Source organism: Phaseolus vulgaris, chromosome 2, assembly GCF_051622355.1.
Source record: "Phaseolus vulgaris cultivar YP4 chromosome 2, ASM5162235v1, whole genome shotgun sequence".
Classification (NCBI taxonomy): domain Eukaryota; kingdom Viridiplantae; phylum Streptophyta; class Magnoliopsida; order Fabales; family Fabaceae; genus Phaseolus; species Phaseolus vulgaris.
Genome location: NC_143499.1, coordinates 49,956,924 through 49,976,619, shown reverse-complemented (window position 1 = coordinate 49,976,619; position 19,696 = coordinate 49,956,924). Strand labels below are relative to the sequence as shown.

The following is a 19,696-nucleotide window of genomic DNA, read 5'->3' as shown; positions in this document are numbered from 1 at the left end:
ACCAATCATTAAAAAGGTTTCTTCGTTGCAACAGTCAACCAAAGTCCTTTTCATTGCCTATTAAACATTAGTTTTGGAGAATCCTCTTGATTCAAGATATACCAACAACAACAACAACTTCGTGGAGGACAACATTGAATAGAAAATGCATCTCAACCTTCCTCCATTTGTCATATAGAAGTGTCTCAAACCATAGAGGATGTGTACAAAAAAACAATGGTGATCCACTAAAGAGGTGTTACTCAAAAAGGACTTGTATTTGTTAAGAGGGTATTGTGATCCTCACATAGAGAAGGGTTCTTGAGTGATAAGAAAAATGATTTACGACACAGTGCTAGCCAAAAGCTTTAGTCGTTATGAGCAGAAAAAGTTGGGATATGGAGCATTTGTGAGCTGCTTGTTCATAGTTTTCAGTCTTTGCACTGTGTTTAAGCCTTATTTGGCTCCTGTGCATGTGTGTGAGTGCTTAACTTCTTGCTTTGTAACTTATTTCATAATCCAAGATCAAGTAGAAGCACGCATTGTAGCCATTCAGAAATGCAGATACATATTCCACCATTTCGTATTATAGGCAATTTTTGTAGCCATTAAGTATGACTTTATTTTCCTTTGTTTCTCTGTGCAGTGAACCTGAAGCTCTTCATTGGTGTTGACACCAAAATGCTGATCACTGGCAGCTCTTCACAAATAGGCAAAGGTAAGATTCTGAATCTCAACAAGGTTAACACAAGTACATGTAAATTGAGATACCTTCACTAGAAATTAAATACATAAGCGGTTCCTTACACGCTGATTATATATACAGTATTGAGGTAAATGTTTCTGATAACACGTGATTCTGTGATGGTTCTCGGGCCTGCAGGTAAAGAGAATAAAGCCAAAGTTGTAGTTGAAGACACCGGAAGTTCTCCACAAATGGATAAAGATAAAGGTATGTTGGAGATATCATAACATTTCATAATATATAAAGTGGGTGTAAACCTTACCATATATGCCGGTTTTATAAGATTGAGTTAGGCTTATGGTATCAGAGTCATTTAAAGTCTATCTTAACGAGCGTTACCCATTATCGGATCGTTATCGAACCAGATTAGAGCATTTCATAGTATATAAAGTAGATACAAACCTCACATTATAAGTGTTTTATGAGGTTGAATTAGGCTTAAAGTTCACTTTTAATAAGGTAGAATGATTTGAGCTAGACCTTTGACACTAATTATTCTTAAAGAGCCTTTATAGAGTTACTATTCACTTATTTTGCAGTTGAAAGAAAAGAAACAGAGAAAGAGGAGCTACTATGCACTTCAGAAGAAAGAACAGAATTTTGCCAAGCAAGGGGAGATATCAGAGTCCAAGGAAAATCCTCCACTGTATACATTGCTTCATCCAAGGCAACAATGTTGGAAAAAAACATGTCATGGAGTTTAAAGCCTTATGCAAGAAGGGATGATGCAGGTGCAATGACTTCTGTAAGAGAATGGACATTGAAGGTGGTGAATGTTAACCAGAAAGTCCCCCAATGCACCCAAAATCACAGCATTCCAGCTGTAGTGTTTTCTACTGGAGGGTATACCGGTAACCACTTCCATGAATTCACTGACATTCTTATTCCCTTGTTTTTGACTGCCAGACAATTCAATGGAGAAGTACAGTTTATCATAACCAATAAGCGTCCTTGGTGGATTTCAAAACATGAATCACTTCTTAAGAAGTTGTCACACTATGAGATTATGGACATTGATGAAGATGATGAAGTTCATTGCTTCCCAAGGGTGAATGTGGGTCTCAAACGGCACCATAAAGAACTAAGCATTGACCCCCAAAAACACTCCTATTCTATGAAGGACTTCAGGGGTTTTTTGAGAAGTTCCTATGCATTGAAGAGATTAGAAGCAATTAAAATCATAAATGGTCAACATAGGAAGCCAAGGCTCATGATTCTTTCAAGAAAAAGATCAAGATCCTTCATTAATACTGATGAAATAGAAAAAATGGCCAAGAGTTTTGGTTTTGATGTGATTGTTATGGAAGCAGGGAGGAGCATGTGGGGCTTTGCTCATGTTGTGAATTCATGTGATGTGTTATTGGGAGTTCATGGAGCAGGTCTCACTAACATACTTTTCCTTCCAGAAAATGCAGTTTTCATTCAGGTTGTGCCTTATGCATTAGAGTGGCTTGCCACAAATGACTTTGGAATGCCCTCAAAGGATATGAACATCAAATACTTGGAATATAAAATAAGCTTAGAAGAAAGCACTCTTGTAGAACAATACCCAGTAGATCACATGTTTATAAAGGATCCCTCAGTTATTGGGAAAATGGGATGGCAAGAATTTAAGTCTGTGTATTTGGACAAGCAAAATATAAAGCTTGATGTTGATAGGTTTAAGCCTACATTGCAAAGAGCTCTTGAGCTGTTGAATAAATAAGTATGTTAGGATTTGATCATATTTTTCATGGCAGTATTTTTCTATTTTTCTTTCTCACTGATATTTATCTGTTGTTTTTCAACAAGTAGCTTACAGAATAAAGGACAAAAAGGCATCTGAAACAAAATTTCTGGATTTAGGGTTTAAGATTTCGGTAAACAACGCTAAAGCTTTTAAGGCACTGTTTTGGAGACATCATGCAATGACAAAAACTTGAGGATATGTCCTATGTTTCAAAAGTTCACTTGTAAAATTAATAATGATAATAATGGAAGTTATTTAAGTAGTTTTTTGCTGCCTTTTTTTTTTACTTTAAGATGTGTTCTTTCAAAGGAAATTGAATATTAGTTTATCTTACTAGCAAGTGAAATTGTAACTGTAAATGACAAAATTGTTGCTTGTACTTAAGTGAAGTGATTAACATAAATTTTATATGGGACAGCATTCACCTGCTACTTCAGAAAGTGGAGTTGGTGAGATAGATTGATAAATTGGGTTAGTTCTTACTTTTGAATTTTACCCGAAACAATTATGTGGACTGTTTTTAAAAAAATTCAAAAACTACTCTTCAGACAGTACAAGAGCTTCCAAGGCCGCTACAGTTATATTGTCGTCACTGTTCCAACCGTCTTCCAAACATTTTCTGCGGAACAGGCTTTTGTCTTCAAGAAAAATCAAAATTTGTAATAGCAGCTACAAGGAAAAAGAAAAAAAAAATGCTCAGAACCTATTCGCAATCGTTTTGTGGTGAAACTGGGTTAAAACACTCAATGGAATAAGAGAGTAAGTAATAATAAACAATTATGTAATAAAAAATTCATAAAAAAATAAATAATTCAAATTTTATTATTTTGTATGTTAAACACAACTTCAAAAACAATCTATTTAAAATGATTTAATATATAAAAATTCTTTCATTTCGTTACAAATTTTGTTATTTATATGACACATTTTCTTTCACTATTTTGTGGTGAAATGTGGACGAAGTGCCATAAAATAAGGTTGAGTTGTTTTGAACATTGAGGAAGGATAGGATATGAAAGAATCCATAATCCATTCAAAGTCCATAGAATTTGATGCACTGTGCGAGACAATGATACGCATCATTATGACTCTCTTTACATTTTCCCTCTCGATCTCCACTCTCTCTTCCCCTTCCCTTTCCCTTTCGATATTTTCATAATAGGCTTTTATGAGTATTATTCACCATAAAGACATTCCAAATCAGCAAATTTGATTAACTTAATTCAGTTCCCTGAGCAACTACGACATCTATGAATACAGAATAAAGTATAGTACACGCATCTCTTCAATTAAATGCCGAGTCTTAAATATGTAAAATGAATTGTTGCAAGTGAATACACCGCAACAGCCGTGCAAAAAGAATGCATCATCAGCATATGGATACAATTTTGTGCTACTCATAGACCTCTATATGCAAGTACAGAAAGCTGTTCAGTCAGCCATTGAGGAAATGCTTGTATTGAATTGTGCCCAAATTCTAGATATATAATGGACGCCAATCACCCTTTTCAAAAACACGGGCTCTGATCTGTACCTGTCATATTCAAGTTCTCTTAACTGCTCTGTACACTCGCTATTGAAGTTATGACTGGAAGGATCCATGAATCAATTGCCCCATAGCCTTCAAATGGACAAGTTATTTGTCGGTATATAACCCTATTAACAAATCCATCCAAGGTAGTCTTTTAAAGGCAGCTCAACTCCATTTAGCGCCACTAAACGATTTCTTCCTACTTTTCTTGTTGCTCTTCTTCAAAAGAACTGATGCATGGTCAATAGCATCAGATGAATGGCTATCCCCTTTTAACCATAGAAGAGCCTCAGCAGCAGCAGATTTTTCTGCTAATTTCTTGCTGCTGCATGGCTGACCAGCAAAATTCAACCCATTAAATATGACAGTAGACCGGAATTGGTAGTTATTCAGCTGCTTTGTTTTGTAAGTTGGTGATTCATGTCCAGCCCTGTTAAGAAATGTTTGAAGTTTATTTTTAAAATTTTCACCCTCGACTCCACTTTTGGCGTTTGTTTCCTTCTTTACTTGTGATGGGACTTGGCGACCAAAGACAAACCTACCATCACAACGGTCCTCTGAAACCAACAATCTAACAGCTGAAAGAAGCTGACTATGCGATTGTGTTTCCTGCGTGGGATCCAGAAGCTAGCAAAACATGCAAATCAAAGAGTCAATATACAAGGACTTGAAGAGAAACCAAAAATTGATGGAAGAATGTGGCTACACAAATAAATAATTTCCAGAAAATTAATTATGGATTGAACTTACCTTTTTCTGTATCAATTCTTCAAGTTCCGTCTTTAAACTTAAGTAAGTCTTGGCTAATTCTGGTTTCATGAAAAATTCCAAATACCCTCCCAACATTTTCAGGTGACCATCCTGTCAAATGAATTACATGCCAGAGCACAATATATAAGTAACAAAAAAGGAAACCCAGAAAATACAACCAAGAACAACACATCTAGGTGGAAAGTGAAGAGAAAATATGGTAGGAACTTACAAGTCCACCTCTGGATACATTCCCACCAAATAAGAGAAGTGCCGAATCAGATATACCAGATGAATCTCTGAGGAAAACTGAATTCACTTTCACCTTTTCATTAAACACTAACCATGGGTATGGAATTCGGGGTACACAGCCATTTACAGAGCTCTACAAGATGCAGCACCAAAATTAAACTTCGATGAATTATATATTCCCCCAATTAAAACTCATAGTACAAGGATTGACAAAAAATCAGATATTTGAAGAGAAGCTTACAGAATACAAAAGAACTTGACCATCCTCCATTGTCTTCAGTGCTATTGACTTATCTTTGTTCTGCACAACAAAATTTGTACAACCTCACATAAAAAAGTACACAATGGAACCACTACATCATTATAACTAAAACATGACAATATGCCCTATATAATTTTATAAACCAATATAATAATAATAATATACATTTATTACTTAACACAACAGAAGCCCATGAAGAAACATGGAATCTAAAAAGAATCTATCCAGTATTACAGAAAAGTAACAAATACAAACAATTTTGACGGGAAGATCAATTTACAATTTTGGTAGTCCTATTTCAACGAATATTAATTTATGTCCACTTAATTGCCAGGTTATGGTTACCCCCATGAGCCCGGCACCCAACTCCTTCCCCTGTGGTCAATTCTGTTGTTGATATAACAATACTCTTTTTTGTTGATGTAACATTAGATTTTATGAAATGACTTTTTTTTGTTGATGGGGATTAGAAGATATCATGTACGTTGATAGAAAAGTGTCACATCATCAACAAATCATTAAGGGAACTTAATTGCCTTACTTTTGGAAACAGACAGCATATATGCAAAATAAATGAAAAACAAAATTGAACTTCGACAAAACAAAGGGGAGAAAATGTGTTACTCATCGATGTTACTTTAATGAAGATGCCACAAATAGAAATAGAAAATGGGTTCTACCAACATAGCATACAGGAGCACACAGCCAAAATTAAATAAATAAAAGTTAAAACTAAACAATAAGTAACAAAATTTTTAAAGCCCAAGTAGAGTTGATTACCACAACAGAAGATATTCCGGGAAACAAACCCGCACAGATGACTGCTCGGATGAGATGCACTTCACGACTCCATGCATTGTAGGTTTCAGGCGTGTTATTGACCAGACCAATATCTTTGAGCAAGTAAAGGAATTGCTTTCGAAGAGACTCAATGGCCTTGAGTGTTTGAGAAGAAAGAAAATTTCGCCAACAGTACTCATAACCAGCTTGCTGTGTCTCAGCATCTTTCCAACCCTCAAAAGCCCGGACAAGTGCAAGATGATCACTATACTCACGACCAGCAAATTGGGATTTGGCAGACTCTGCAAGCTGCATAGGGCATACAAAGTAAATTATTGAATACAGAGGGCCCTCTCTACCTAACAGACTTTTAACATACTGAATATGATATACTGATAATGAAGGCAGAGGACTGACATTTTCAAATATGAAAGTGAACCATTACAATAAGCACCCAAAAAATATCAATGTCAAATCATATTTACTCAATTATATCAACCTAATCAACCAATACAGTGCACATGCTGGATAGGTCTACAAACTTACTTTAGTTTACTTCCAGTTATTATACTCACTTGCTACCATCAAAACTAATAAAATTTATCACCATTTCTATCAAAAGGAACATCCAAGTTCAACAAAAAAAGAGTCAGGAAGCAGCAGTAAATATCAGCAATAGTCAAAACAAAAACTTACATCCTTCTTGTCAGATGGCATCACAAATGGATCTCTTACACTTAGACCAGCAACAACAGTCATTATAGGATCCAAACACTTGAAGATGGTTCCTAAAATGAGCATCTTGCCAAGTTTGGGTTCTACAGGAAGCATTGCCAATTTTTGCCCTGAAAATTAACAATCCAATCAGCAGTAACTCTAGAATAAATCAAGCCAACACTTGGAAAAACCAATGTCAGGAAAATATTCTTTTCATTATAAGTGGCAGAAGAAATAAACAGCATGGTGCAGTAGTTCTTTTACCTAAAACTGTTAAATTTTCATTCCCATCTAAGGCCCCGATAATCTTCAAATATTCAACAGCATTCTCAACCTGCAGAATGAAATTAATTAATTACATAATAAATGAGTAAAACAACACCGATACAGGATGCAGAATGTCATGAGTTCTACACATACAATTCATGGGAAAGATAAATAACAACCCTCATATTTCAAAGCAAGTTCCAGAAACATGTTCAATGAATTTTACCGACAGAGGCTCTGGTGGCTGTAGAGCTCTAGATAAAAACTCAGAGATGCTTCCAAGTTGTAGAGTTTTGATTTGCAGACACAAGGACTGCAAAGGTGTTCTCAAAAGCTCTGGCATTTGATAATCAGCAAAAGCATCATAAACACATCTGGGATAAAGATGGTAGCATTCGCCAGGCTGAACACGACCAGCCCTTCCTCTTCTCTGACAAGATATGAAAACTTTCTAAGAAACCAGGCAATCTAAATGATATAGAAAAGAATAATCTGAGAAATAAAACATTATGAAACTGAAAACAGACATGGGAGTCGTATAATGGAAGTTTAACTACTTATAAACACGTACTTCAACTTGATTGAGATAGCATAGTCTAATTTCACAAATCCATCAAAAGAATTGAGGATTAGCATCTGACTTCAATTGAGACTTATGTACAATATAAATTATTTAAGAAAATACTTTAACAAGACGGGATATATTACACAAAAATTGTTATTTGATATGATTTGTGGAGCATGTATGATGTTGGAGATCTCACATCAACTAAAGATAAGGTCAATTTACAGTATATAAGTGGGAGCAATCCTCACATTACAAGTTGGTTTTATGAGGACGAGTTAGGCTTAAACTCACTTTCTAATATGATATCTAGTCCCACGTACGAGATGACCATGCCTCCGCGGGAGCAGGGTGTGTTGGAAATCTCGCATCGACTAGAGATAAGGCAAATTTTCAATATATAAGTGGGGGATGAATCAGACTTAAATTCACTTCCTAATATCTGAAAAACAAAAACATATCTCGTGGTGTATCGCAAGGGACAAACCACAATTTGCCCCTTTACATTTGTTACTAACCCAATTACGTAGCTCAGGTCTATATATGGAAAAAACTTAGGCCTTAATAATAATTAAAAGAATAAAATATTTTTAGAATGAAACAAAGCCAAACCTAACCTTATTTGGCTATATCAAAAACTGAATTTCCTGTAGTAAAAGTATTTGGAGCACGGTCTTCTCTAATTTTTTAAGTTTTCTAAGGTATTCCTCTAAACCCTTTAGTAGGAATATATTCCATTCAAACTGGAAAAAGACAAATCAATTCCTTAATCCAAATCCACAAAACAATGTTGAACAATCATACATACCTGCCGGGCAGCAGCTTTTGAGATCCAAGATGGAAGCAAACAAGGAGTGTTATTTAATGCATCATAAGATGTTTCTTTTGCTTTTCCAGAGTCAACCACAAAGACAACATCATTGATGGTAATACTAGTCTCCGCCATGTTAGTTGCCAGAACAATTTTCCTCACCCCTCCTTCAGGATTTTCAAATATCAACCTCTGCAGAAAAGCAAGTAAAATGGGAACAAAAAAATATTATTATATAACTTAATGAAATGAAATAGAGATGTGATTAATTATATCAATTAGAGCATGGAAATTTAATTGCTTCAAGATGAAAAGAAACCCCCTCTCACAGGGAAAAGAAATTCCATTAGCTTCTTTAAATAATCAGCAAATTTCAGAACCGGATGACAAGACTTTCTGAAATCTTGTTACGAATTTTATATTAGAATAATGTCTTTCATTTTCTAAAACAAACTGGCAAAGTTTTCCGAGAAACTAATATGGAAACACCCATTTTTAGAAGAATGTATTTAACTTTAATCACTTCAGAGCTATTATTTCCAATATTTGAAGACAAAATTAGCTATAGATATCTTGAATTAAATTGTAAACTTACAAGCATTATTTTATGGTTACTAAGCTAATAGCAAGATCACCTGCTCAGAGCTGGCCATGGAGCCATGGCATGCAAGAAGCAATACTCGGCTCTGATCACCCAACAAAGGATGAGCTTGAAGTTGATCCTTCAAAGAGTTTATATCATCCCAACCAGTCATAAAAACCAAAACAGCTCCCGGCCTTTCATTCTTAACAATGTGACAAAGCACATGTTCAATAAGGTTAAAACCAATTGAGTCAGGGCACCAACAGGACAATGAATCTTGGGTGCGTAGGCTATATCTCTTAAAGTCTGCAACTTCCAAAGCATCCTATGAAAAATCATAGAATTGAACAGAATTAGCCAAAGCTTAAGGACCTAAAATGACAAGGAAAAATTGTCTGCCTGTACTTGTACCTCAACAGCAGAAGCAATCTGGCTCTTTCTTTTCCTGAAAGCTTGAGCTTGTTTCTGCATTTTCCATGTTTTTTCTTGACCATAGTCATCAATTTGATTATAAGGCGTCAACCGATGTCCAGTTCTTTCCAGAATTTCCTCAAGAAAATGTGCTCGAACTGGAAATGTAAAACCCTAGAATGTGCCCAGGTCCCAATCGAACAAAAGGAAAACAAGTTTATCATATCATCTATAAGAAAATGTATGCAGATTTGCCAAAGCAGCAAAATGTGAAATTTCTCCTAAAAATAACTTCAAGGTGTCAACCAAAGGTTAATATGCCAAAAAATACCAACCAGAGCTTTTCAGTCAACAGCTAAATGGTTGAACTGCTAAAATACACAGTTTTTATTATTTAAAGCTTATACAATAGTTTATCATGAGATAAAATTCACCATGTCCATTAAAGTGCCATATCATTGGTTACTATCAAGTCATCATAAAATCACATCGTAACTGAATGATGATATGATAACAGATTAGAGAGAGTAACTGAACTTTAACACAGATTACAGAAATGACTATCTGAACTTACAGGAATATGCATAGTCGGAGCACCATTAAAGTAAGAAGAAAAAAGCTCAGCATTTAAGGTTGCACTCATCAAAATCAATCTCAAATCAGGACGACGAGGAAGAAGTTCCTTCAGGACAATGAGAAGAAAATCTGACAAGTGAAAACCAGTGGTAAGTATCATTTTAAATAGTATTAAACATTAGAATAAAACAATTATTTACCTACCTTCATTCATTCCACGTTCATGAATTTCATCAACAATAACATGAGTTACACCTTTTAAATTCCCATCCACAAGCAGTCTCCGCAATAATACACCTGTGGTGCAAAAAAGAAGACGGGTATCTCTCCCTTTCATACCCTCCAATCGAACTTTGTATCCAACCTATCAAAAGGTAAAACAAGTAGAAAACTTAAGTTAATCAGTCATGCATAAATGCCAAAGTATTTCAAGCGCCAGCAAGCTGAAAAGGTCCAGAAACTAACAGATTCTCCCAACTTCTCCCCTCGTTCTGCTGCAACTCTTTCAGAAACAGACATAGCAGATATTCTTCTGGGCTGAGTACAAATTATGTTACATACAGCTCCACGTGCAGCCTCAGTCTCAGATTCTAATATGTATTGAGGAAGTTGTGTGGTTTTACCACAACCAGTTTCACCTGAGACAACAACGACCTGCAAATTTTCATTTATGATACCACTTAATATAAACTATCATTCAGCCCACAAGCATATTGAGACTCAGTCTCCACAAAAAAAAAATCTGCAAATATAGAAAACCTATGTAATACCAATTTATTTTACCCTTTATAAATTATTATTTGCTTTAGAAACTATAAGTTGTATCAATTTGATTGTTAGCTTCTGAATGCTTCAAATATGAAAAACCTATGTAGTCTACAGAATTATATTCATGAAATTTTTTGCAAAAAACATGAGCTTAGTGCACTAGTTAATTGATTCCTAAGCCGTGACAAAATTTCTTACATCTGTTTGATAATTGTCCAAAACTATGTATTCCAAAATCTCTGCATGTTTTCTTTTAATTCTTCCTTCACTGTAATCTTTCACATGCCCCACTTGATTCAATATGCAATCTATCTAGTTCATGTCCATGCAAAAGCTCCACATATTTCAATATGTAATTTTATACAAAAGTGATGTGCTGCACTGAAAATAAAAGGGAGATTTGCTCCATGAGCCTGAGGGGTGCAACTGTGAACTGGTCTGCTGACCAGTTTGGTCCATCCCCAAACAGTGATTAATTAACAGTTGAACTGGGAGTCAGACCATGTAAACCAACATAAACCAGCCAATTTACATGAAGACTGGTTTATCTTCAATTACAGTGCTGCAAAGTGGATCATTGTTGTCTTTAAGCAAACTTAACATTGTGAATAATATTTAAGCCAATTTATCATATTACATAATTATATTTAAGTTAATATGTATTTATTTTAATAGTGCACACGTGATTTACATTTATTTTCAATTTAACTCTGACTATTAATTTGTGTTTACAAGACATTTAAGTTTATATTAATTAATTTATTACATATTATGTTATATAACTGTTGGAGATCTTACATCGACTAGAGATAAAGTCAATTTACAGTATATAAGTGAGGGCAATCCTCACCTTAAAAGTTGGTTTTATGAGGATGAGTTATGCGTAAAACCACTACTTACTATGATATCAAAGTCTATTCTAAAGAGGTTTTGTTAGGTCTATCATGTCACCTGTTATTAGGTTACGATCAAACATCCACAAATATTTAGTCTCACACACGAGAAGTATATGTCTCAATGTGAGAGTGGTGGGTTAGAGATCCTACATCGGAGATAAGGTCAATTTACAGTATATAAGTGAGGTCAATCCCCACCTTACAAACCAGTTTATGAGGATAAATTAGGCTTAAACTCACTTCTTAATAATAACATTAAAAATATGCATTTAATTATCAATGATTTGACCACAATTAAACTAATGAATTATGAACTACAGTCTTCACAAGTACAGTGATCAGTCCAATTTTAAAAGCATTGGACAAAAGTATGGTACATTGCACACAGCCCTGCCCACTCAAACAGAGAGACTGCTTCCAAAATTTGAACCTCAAGTTGCAAGGGTAGCAACCAAATCATTGTGGCAAGGCTCATCCTCACACACCATGAAAAATGGTATTAAAAAATTAGCCACTGAGATATAACCAATCTTGGTCACATATTGTCAAGAGTAAGAAAATTTGACTCTAGTGACAATAAAATTACAAATTATACAGCTGCGTCTTACATAAAAGATCATACATGAGCATTAAATCCAAAGCCTTTTTTTTTTATTTTCCTCTAGTAGAAGTGAAAACAAATCATTGAAGGAACTGATACTAAATTAGAAATCTCAACAGGCATCATTTTTCCTTTTTCACCTGATTCTCTGAAATCACTCTCAAAAATGCATCCTTCTCTTTGAAAGCGGGAAGAGTTCTACGAAATTCAAGCATCTTTTGCCCTTCAGGAGACTCCTATAGGTAAACCAACATCTGTTACAACATTTATAAAGGATAAAACGATAAAAAAGGACATCTTACTAAGTACAGAAAATCTCATTGCTAGAGAAGATCAATAAACAGACTTCATCATGATATATCAATGTCAGAAACCAGATAACATGGAATCAACTATCAAAATCTAGAATACTCATTCATTGACCATTAATCAGCAAGTTGGGATAACCGCACTCAAATAGTCATATTGCCATAATTGATTAAATTAGTCAATATAGTTTTGTTATTCATTATAAGTGTATGACCAAAGTAAAAGATACAGGTGTTGTGATAAAGATCAACGCTTAACATTCATAAATTTACACCCACACTATAAATGGAACAAGAGTCAAAATACTAAAACACAAAAAATAATGAAATGCCAGCTGAGAAAATAACAGCAAATGAAATGCACTTCAATAAACCTGCCAATCCTGTTGCCGATGAAGCAGTTGCAAACTTCTTTTTTGAAGGATTTTCTGCTTGACAACACTATTATGAGTCATGGGCTCTGGCTGTTCATGCATTCCTTCATTGGCTGGAATGCTTCTAGTATCACTTGATTTATGCAATGAATTCAAAGAACTCCACGAGTTTGTAGCCTTTTGTGAAAGATGGGCATGGAGATGGGCGTCTACTTCTTTATGAATGCCAAATGGTAAGACTACCTGCACAAGCACAGAAAATGGTCAATCAGGATAGTTGTTATAGAGGTTAGAGAAATCACCAAATATCACAAATTTATAGCATTAAAACTGTAAAGAAAACTGTTACCTGTTGACAACAACTTGTACTTTTTGGTGCTTGGAGTTGTGCTCAAAATTAAACATGGGGATTGGAATTGAAATTGGGACACTAAGGAACTGTTTGATTTAAGAAAATGTTTTCTGTTTTCACTTGTAATTACAAAAAAAATTATCTTGTTTTCAATTTGTTTCTGGTTTCCAAATTTTGGGTAAGAAACAGATAAATCAACCTTTTTCTTTTTTCTATTTTCACCTTTTTAAATGTAAAAAAAATAAGAAAAACATGTTTATAGTTAGTTGGTCGATGGCTGTTAGTTAGGATAGTGTGGGTGTTGCATAGCTCCCTATATAAGGTAGGGATGTTGTATTTTAACAGACTGCATGTAGATTGAGACTGAATGATAATAACAGAAGTGCAGAGCACAGTTCCCTTGACCTCTTTGTTTCTCTCATCTATTCTCTCTATTAAATTACTTATGTCAGACACTATTTATACTCCCTAAACCCAGAATTGCCGGTCACCAGTTTCATTTAGTCAATCAAGGTTATCCCAAAAAAAGTTAAAATCGTGTAGCACGATCCTTCCTTTACACAATAATCCAAACACAGAAAACGATACCAACTCTGAAATTGCAAAGCGATAAAATACCTCTCTCTGCGGGCGTTTATCATCCAAATCAGGGCGGTAATTTGGCAAAGGCGCCTTGCTAAACACAAGAACTCTTGCATATTGCCGGCTGCCAAAGTAAAATCCATTCAGAAGTGTAACAAAAAAACAACCAAACAAACAATATGCACACCAATGGGAAAACAGGTAGCTACCTATACAAACCCATCCTGGTAGCTAAAGTGGAAAGCTGCTCGAAATCGCGACGGTCCTTCTTCTCTCTGGACACCACTTCTTGTTCGTCTTTGGAGCGCATAAGCATGGTCAGCTTCCATCTCCACTCGTCAATGTTCTCGAGCGTCGAGTCACCCTAACAATAACAAACACATTAGAAAAGAACGAACGGAAGCAACTGTGCGTGTGATAGGGAATCGGTTAAGGGAATGGAAAGTGACGAACCACTTGTTGGCTCTGAGAGGGGGGAGACGCGAATTCGACATCGGAATCGTCACTGGACTCGTCCTGGTACGCAAAACGGCCATAGCTGGAGCTGCGCTGGTGCAAAAACGGTAACGCAACGGTCCCCTTGCGCGCGGTGGTCCTCGGGCGCGTGACGTTGACGACTTGAAGTGTGGTGGAGGAGGAGCGGAGGCGAATAGCGGTGCGGTGAAAAGGAGTGGCGGAAATGGATGGAAAAGAAGGTCTGAGAGGAGTGCAGCGAAGGCGCGTCATGGTTTTGAATCTGATGAAGCCCTGAACTATGCCGGAATATGCCATCGGCACGGTGGTGGTCACGGCTGAGAGGGAGAGAGGTTGCACTGCGCAGACACAGAGCTTCTGCATCCCTAAACCCCAGCGGTTTATATCTTATCTTTTCTTACAAAAAATCAATTTTAGCTGTAAAATAAAATATTATATGCTCAATGTTATTTTTTTTTAATTTTTGTAATGGTTGTTTAAAAATTGTATTTACCATGGTTTATGATTGAATATATCTTTATTTTAGGTGAATATGATTATATTTACCATAGTTTGTGATTAAATATATATTTATTTTATGTAATGTAGAGTTATATTACGGTTTTGTTCATATAATAAATATTAAAGAAGAAAAGTGTCTCTGTCTTTGGTTACAGTTTTGCTCTTATAAATATTAAGAAATGAAAGTCTCTTCATTCTTGATTTTTCGAACATTTATCTTTGGATGTTTGTTTCGATACATGTATCTAATATTAAAATGGTATGACATCGGTAAAATATGTATCGATAAAATATTTAATTTATATAATATTTTATGAATTTTTAATTATTTTAGGACGATTTTAACAGAATTTTAAAAAGAAAAAATATATTAATTTTTTAAAAATTTAAATTTATTGTATAAATTTTTATTATGATTATAAAAATAATAAACAAATTCGTTTGAATTAGTTATAAAAAATATATTTTTCTTTACACTTCAAAAATATACATAAATTTTTATTATCAATTTATATAATTTAAAATTATATAATATATAAATTTGTGTCTTCGTATCTTACATATACATATCTTTCTGTGTTCATATCGTATCAGTACTGTATAAGATATGAGACTATTAAGTGTAGCGAAAATTCTACTTACAATAATAATATTATAGTGAATTAAAAAAAAATATGTTAGTTAGTTTTTGATAATATGAGCCAATAAGCTATAAAGAAAATAGATTACGTTTTACATAACGAAAAAAGGTAAAGACAAAATTAGGACCGAAAATGAATACATTTGTTGTGCTTATGATAGATTATATGAATTATTTGGTATTTATATCACAGTATATAATTACAATCATATTTTTCTTTTATTGTTTAAACATAGATACACTTCTTCGTGACTTAATATTTTAGTTTACTTCGTTTGCTAATAAAAAAGAAAGAAATTGTTCATATGTATAAGCAAATTATATAATATTTTCCACAATGTTGAAAAAAGTATTTAATTACAATACTATCTCAACTGTGATAACACTTATAATTATAAAGTGAAAACATTTTCTCTTACTTTTTTATTTCTACATTACTCTTTTATTTTAGTTTATCTTAAAAAAATAATAAAAATATTAACAATTTGAAATATTTCATACAATAAGAAACTTTAAATTTCTAATAATCGAATAGTATTCGTTTTTTGTTTATTTAAAGTATATTAGAGTAATAAAGAAGTCAATGTCACAATTTTTTCACTTAATACTATTCGCATTTTAAAACATAATAAACAAGTAATCAATAAATTGATTTTTTTTTAGTTTTTATTAATTAAATACCTCAAATCTTACAATTAAATTTTAGTTTCTTTAAAAACTTTAATAAAGTAAGAGAACTACTCATATTTTGTGAACAAGTTAAAATACTAGTCTCATAATAAAATGGAGTATTTTAAATAAACTAATGTAAAAATTGTTTATGCTTTTTATTATCACTTTAACTAGTTGTATTCCATGGGTAACATGTGTAATTAATAATTGCTTTAAATTAATATTTTTTTTACTAATTAGCAATATGTAATTTTATTTATTGTTTGAATTAGTAGTTTATTCTAGCCTTAAAAGAAAAAAAAAATCCCATCTTACAAGTTATGATATGTGTTATAATTGTCAATTTATAAATTATTTAGAAAAATAAAAAATAGAAAGAAAAAAAAGAAAAAGAAAACCCCTAGGTTTCGCTAGAAAAGAAACGATGTAACTGCAAAACCCCAATCTTCACTCTTTGTTTCTTCCTCTTCCCCACAAACCCTCTTTTTTCAAATCTAGGGTTTCCTCTGCATCTAGGGTTTCCGCTCTGCAATCACCAATGGCGGCAATCACAGTTCCCCAACACCGATCCTCCAAGACGGAGTCCTACGTCGACAACAAGCGCAAGGAAGACATCCGGCACGCCAACATCGTGGCCGCACGCGCCGTCGCCAACGCCGTGCGCACCAGTCTCGGCCCCAAGGGCATGGACAAGATGATCTCCACCTCCTCCGAGGAGGTTATCATCACCAATGACGGAGCCACCATCCTCAACAAGATGCAGGTCCTCCAGCCCGCAGCCAAGATGCTCGTCGAGCTCTCCAAGTCTCAGGACTCAGCCGCTGGAGACGGTACCACCACGGTCGTCGTTATTGCCGGCGCCCTGCTCGAGCAGTGCCTCCTCCTACTCTCCCATGGCATCCACCCCACCGTCGTCTCCGACTCCCTCCACAAGGCCGCCGTCAAGGCTGTGGACGTCCTCACTGCCATGGCTGTGCCCGTGGAGCTCTCCGACCGCGACTCGCTTGTGAAGTCCGCCAGCACCTCTCTCAACAGCAAGGTCGTGAGCCAGTACTCCACGCTCCTCGCGCCCCTCGCCGTCGACGCTGTTCTCTCCGTCGTTGATAACGCAAAGCCCGACATGGTTGACCTCCGCGACGTCAAGATCGTGAAGAAGCTTGGCGGCACCGTGGACGACACCGAACTCGTGAAAGGGCTCGTCTTCGACAAGAAGGTTAGCCACGCGGCTGGGGGGCCCACCCGCATGGAGAACGCCAAGATCGCCGTCATCCAGTTCCAGATATCGCCGCCGAAAACCGACATCGAACAGAGCATCGTGGTGAGTGATTACTCTCAGATGGATAGGATTTTGAAGGAAGAGCGTAGTTATATCCTTGGCATGATTAAGAAGATCAAGGCCACTGGTTGTAATGTGTTGTTGATTCAGAAGAGTATTTTGAGGGATGCTGTTACTGATTTGTCCTTGCATTATCTTGCAAAAGCTAAGATTTTAGTGATTAAGGACGTGGAAAGGGATGAGATTGAGTTCATTACCAAGACCTTGAACTGTTTGCCCATTGCTAACATTGAACATTTCCGCGCTGAGAAGTTGGGTTATGCTGATCTTGTGGAAGAGGTTTCTCTTGGGGATGGGAAGATTGTGAAGATTAATGGTATTAAGGAGATGGGGAAGACCACTACTGTGCTCGTTCGTGGGTCTAATCAGCTTGTGCTTGATGAGGCGGAGCGGAGTTTGCACGATGCTTTGTGTGTTGTTAGGTGTTTGGTTGCCAAGAGGTTTCTAATTGCTGGCGGTGGAGCACCGGAAATCGAGCTTTCCCGGCAGTTGGGTGCCTGGGCTAAGGTGTTGCACGGGATGGAGGGTTACTGTGTGAGGGCATTTGCTGAGGCACTAGAAGTTATTCCCTATACTCTTGCAGAGAATGCTGGTTTGAACCCCATTGCCATTGTTACTGAGCTGAGGAATCGGCATGCGCAGGGTGAGATAAATGCTGGGATCAATGTGAGGAAGGGTCAGATTACGAATATCTTGGAGGAGAATGTGGTGCAGCCCCTGCTTGTGAGCACAAGTGCGATTACCTTGGCAACTGAGTGTGTGCGGATGATTTTGAAGATTGATGATATTGTAACAGTGCGGTAGAGTTGATTGAACTATAGACATTTGGTTGGAGAGAAACTGAATCATCCATTATCTATTTTGTCTTTCGTGCTTCAATTTTACGTTGTTAGTTTATGTTCTTTCTAGCGACTTTGGTTCAGGTATTTTTACTTACATTAGCTGCTGCTGCTGTTATTTTACAATTTTGATTGTCCTTATGGATACTTGCTCGAGTCATCCGATTCAGAAGCCCTTCTTAATGTGTGTGGGTGTTTAGTTGATATTTTTTGTCTGAATGCCACTATCGATTGTGTTCGTGCATTTTCCTTACCTTAGCCAGACTTGTATATCTTGCGTCTGTATGTGGCTTTGAGAGAATGATTGCCTATTGAAATACATCATTTTAATATCTTGTAATTTTGTGGATTACGTATACTTAGGCTGTTATAGGAAGCATGGCATCGCAAAACTTGACATTGTTATGAATTGAATTGATGGAATATCATTAAGTTATATTTGAAATTTTAGTTATCTGATGATGCGGTGGAATCTGAATGTCAATGCCCTGCAGAATCCGTTAGTTGCTGAACTTTCTCCGGGTGAGATTTTGAATTTTTGGTGTTGATCTCACTGGAAATATTGTATTTAGCATGTTAATTTAGATATACTTGCTAGTGTGTAATGTTATGCATCATACCAAATAGATTTGTATCTTTAAACCTGGATTTATAACTTGTTTTCAGTAGCATTCATGTCAATGAGTATCGCAAGTCTTGTCACTGAAACTTTTCTTCCCTTGAGCCTTCGAGTCTAAATGTGATTATATTTAAATGAAATACGAAGAAAATTACTTAACCCTACGCAAAAATGCATCTGTGATTGTGCTGACACTTCTCGCAAGAAGTTTATGAGTTTCAGGAGTGCATCAACTTCGTTATTAATGATTCCTTCTGTTTTACGGAACTTTTTCTTCTTTGGTTTCGCCCCATGAGATGAGACTATGAGACTATGCAAGGATAAAACAAATAAAATTTTAAAAAGAAACGAGACATCGTAATGGGAAATACGTGGTTTACACTTATAGTTCATCGATAGTAATTAATACTTAAATATTATAATATATATCAAATTAAGTTGAGTAGTTTAAATTAATATAGAAAAAATGTGTTCTATAAGATATCAATTAGTTTATAAACTATGTTTTTATATCTTAAAAATGCTGTTTGATTAAATAATAATGTAAGGCTTGAACATGTTTTTAGAGAAAAAAAAAAAGATACCAATTCAAGCCAATCTTCTGGAATCTTTTTGTATCAGTTTAGGAATGGTTTGGGATCTTCCATTTATGGTTAACAAATTGTCTACATAATACATATTTTTGGAGAGATATGACAATGCAGATAGCCAAAATCCCTGGAAAATGGGTCATTGAAGAATGAATGCATTGAATTGATTTTATAATTGCGTGCTAT

At 35.4% G+C, this 19,696-nt stretch overlaps 3 protein-coding genes across 5 annotated transcripts; 2 read left to right on the top strand and 1 right to left on the bottom strand.

The window, feature by feature from the left end:
• On the top strand, positions 1-2,448 carry LOC137813005 (alpha-1,3-arabinosyltransferase XAT3). The gene is made up of 4 exons (XM_068615282.2): positions 1-458; positions 626-697; positions 863-931; positions 1,264-2,448. The coding sequence occupies exons 1-4, from the start codon at positions 317-319 to the stop codon at positions 2,427-2,429; spliced, it is 1,449 nt and encodes a 482-aa protein (XP_068471383.2). The 5' UTR covers positions 1-316; the 3' UTR covers positions 2,430-2,448.
• A 1,198-nt stretch (positions 2,449-3,646) lies between these two features.
• On the bottom strand, positions 3,647-14,722 carry LOC137813004 (DEA(D/H)-box RNA helicase family protein). Of its 3 annotated transcripts, XM_068615281.2 has the most exons (19): positions 14,293-14,722; positions 14,049-14,203; positions 13,876-13,963; positions 12,906-13,148; positions 12,364-12,459; positions 10,424-10,612; positions 10,163-10,322; positions 9,957-10,087; positions 9,383-9,556; positions 9,024-9,296; positions 8,386-8,580; positions 7,239-7,442; positions 7,010-7,079; positions 6,725-6,873; positions 6,029-6,337; positions 5,228-5,287; positions 4,967-5,119; positions 4,735-4,845; positions 3,647-4,611 (listed from the first exon to the last, which is right to left on the bottom strand). In XM_068615281.2, exons 1-19 carry the CDS (start codon positions 14,674-14,676, stop codon positions 4,150-4,152), a joined length of 3,606 nt encoding a protein of 1,201 aa, XP_068471382.2. In that variant the 5' UTR covers positions 14,677-14,722; the 3' UTR covers positions 3,647-4,149. The 3 variants fall into 3 exon arrangements, with proteins under 3 accessions (XP_068471382.2, XP_090155437.1, XP_090155438.1); XM_090299311.1 differs by lacking the exons at positions 12,906-13,148; positions 13,876-13,963; positions 14,049-14,203; positions 14,293-14,722 and having other exon boundaries at positions 10,424-10,596; positions 12,364-12,458; XM_090299312.1 differs by lacking the exons at positions 3,647-4,611; positions 4,735-4,845; positions 4,967-5,119; ... (3 more) ...; positions 7,010-7,079; positions 7,239-7,442 and adding an exon at positions 7,853-7,951 and having other exon boundaries at positions 14,293-14,719.
• A 1,785-nt stretch (positions 14,723-16,507) lies between these two features.
• LOC137813003 (TCP-1/cpn60 chaperonin family protein) lies at positions 16,508-18,554 on the top strand. Its single transcript, XM_068615280.2, has one exon. The coding sequence runs from the start codon at positions 16,665-16,667 to the stop codon at positions 18,264-18,266; it is 1,602 nt and encodes a 533-aa protein (XP_068471381.1). The 5' UTR covers positions 16,508-16,664; the 3' UTR covers positions 18,267-18,554.
• Positions 18,555-19,696: the final 1,142 nt, after the last annotated feature.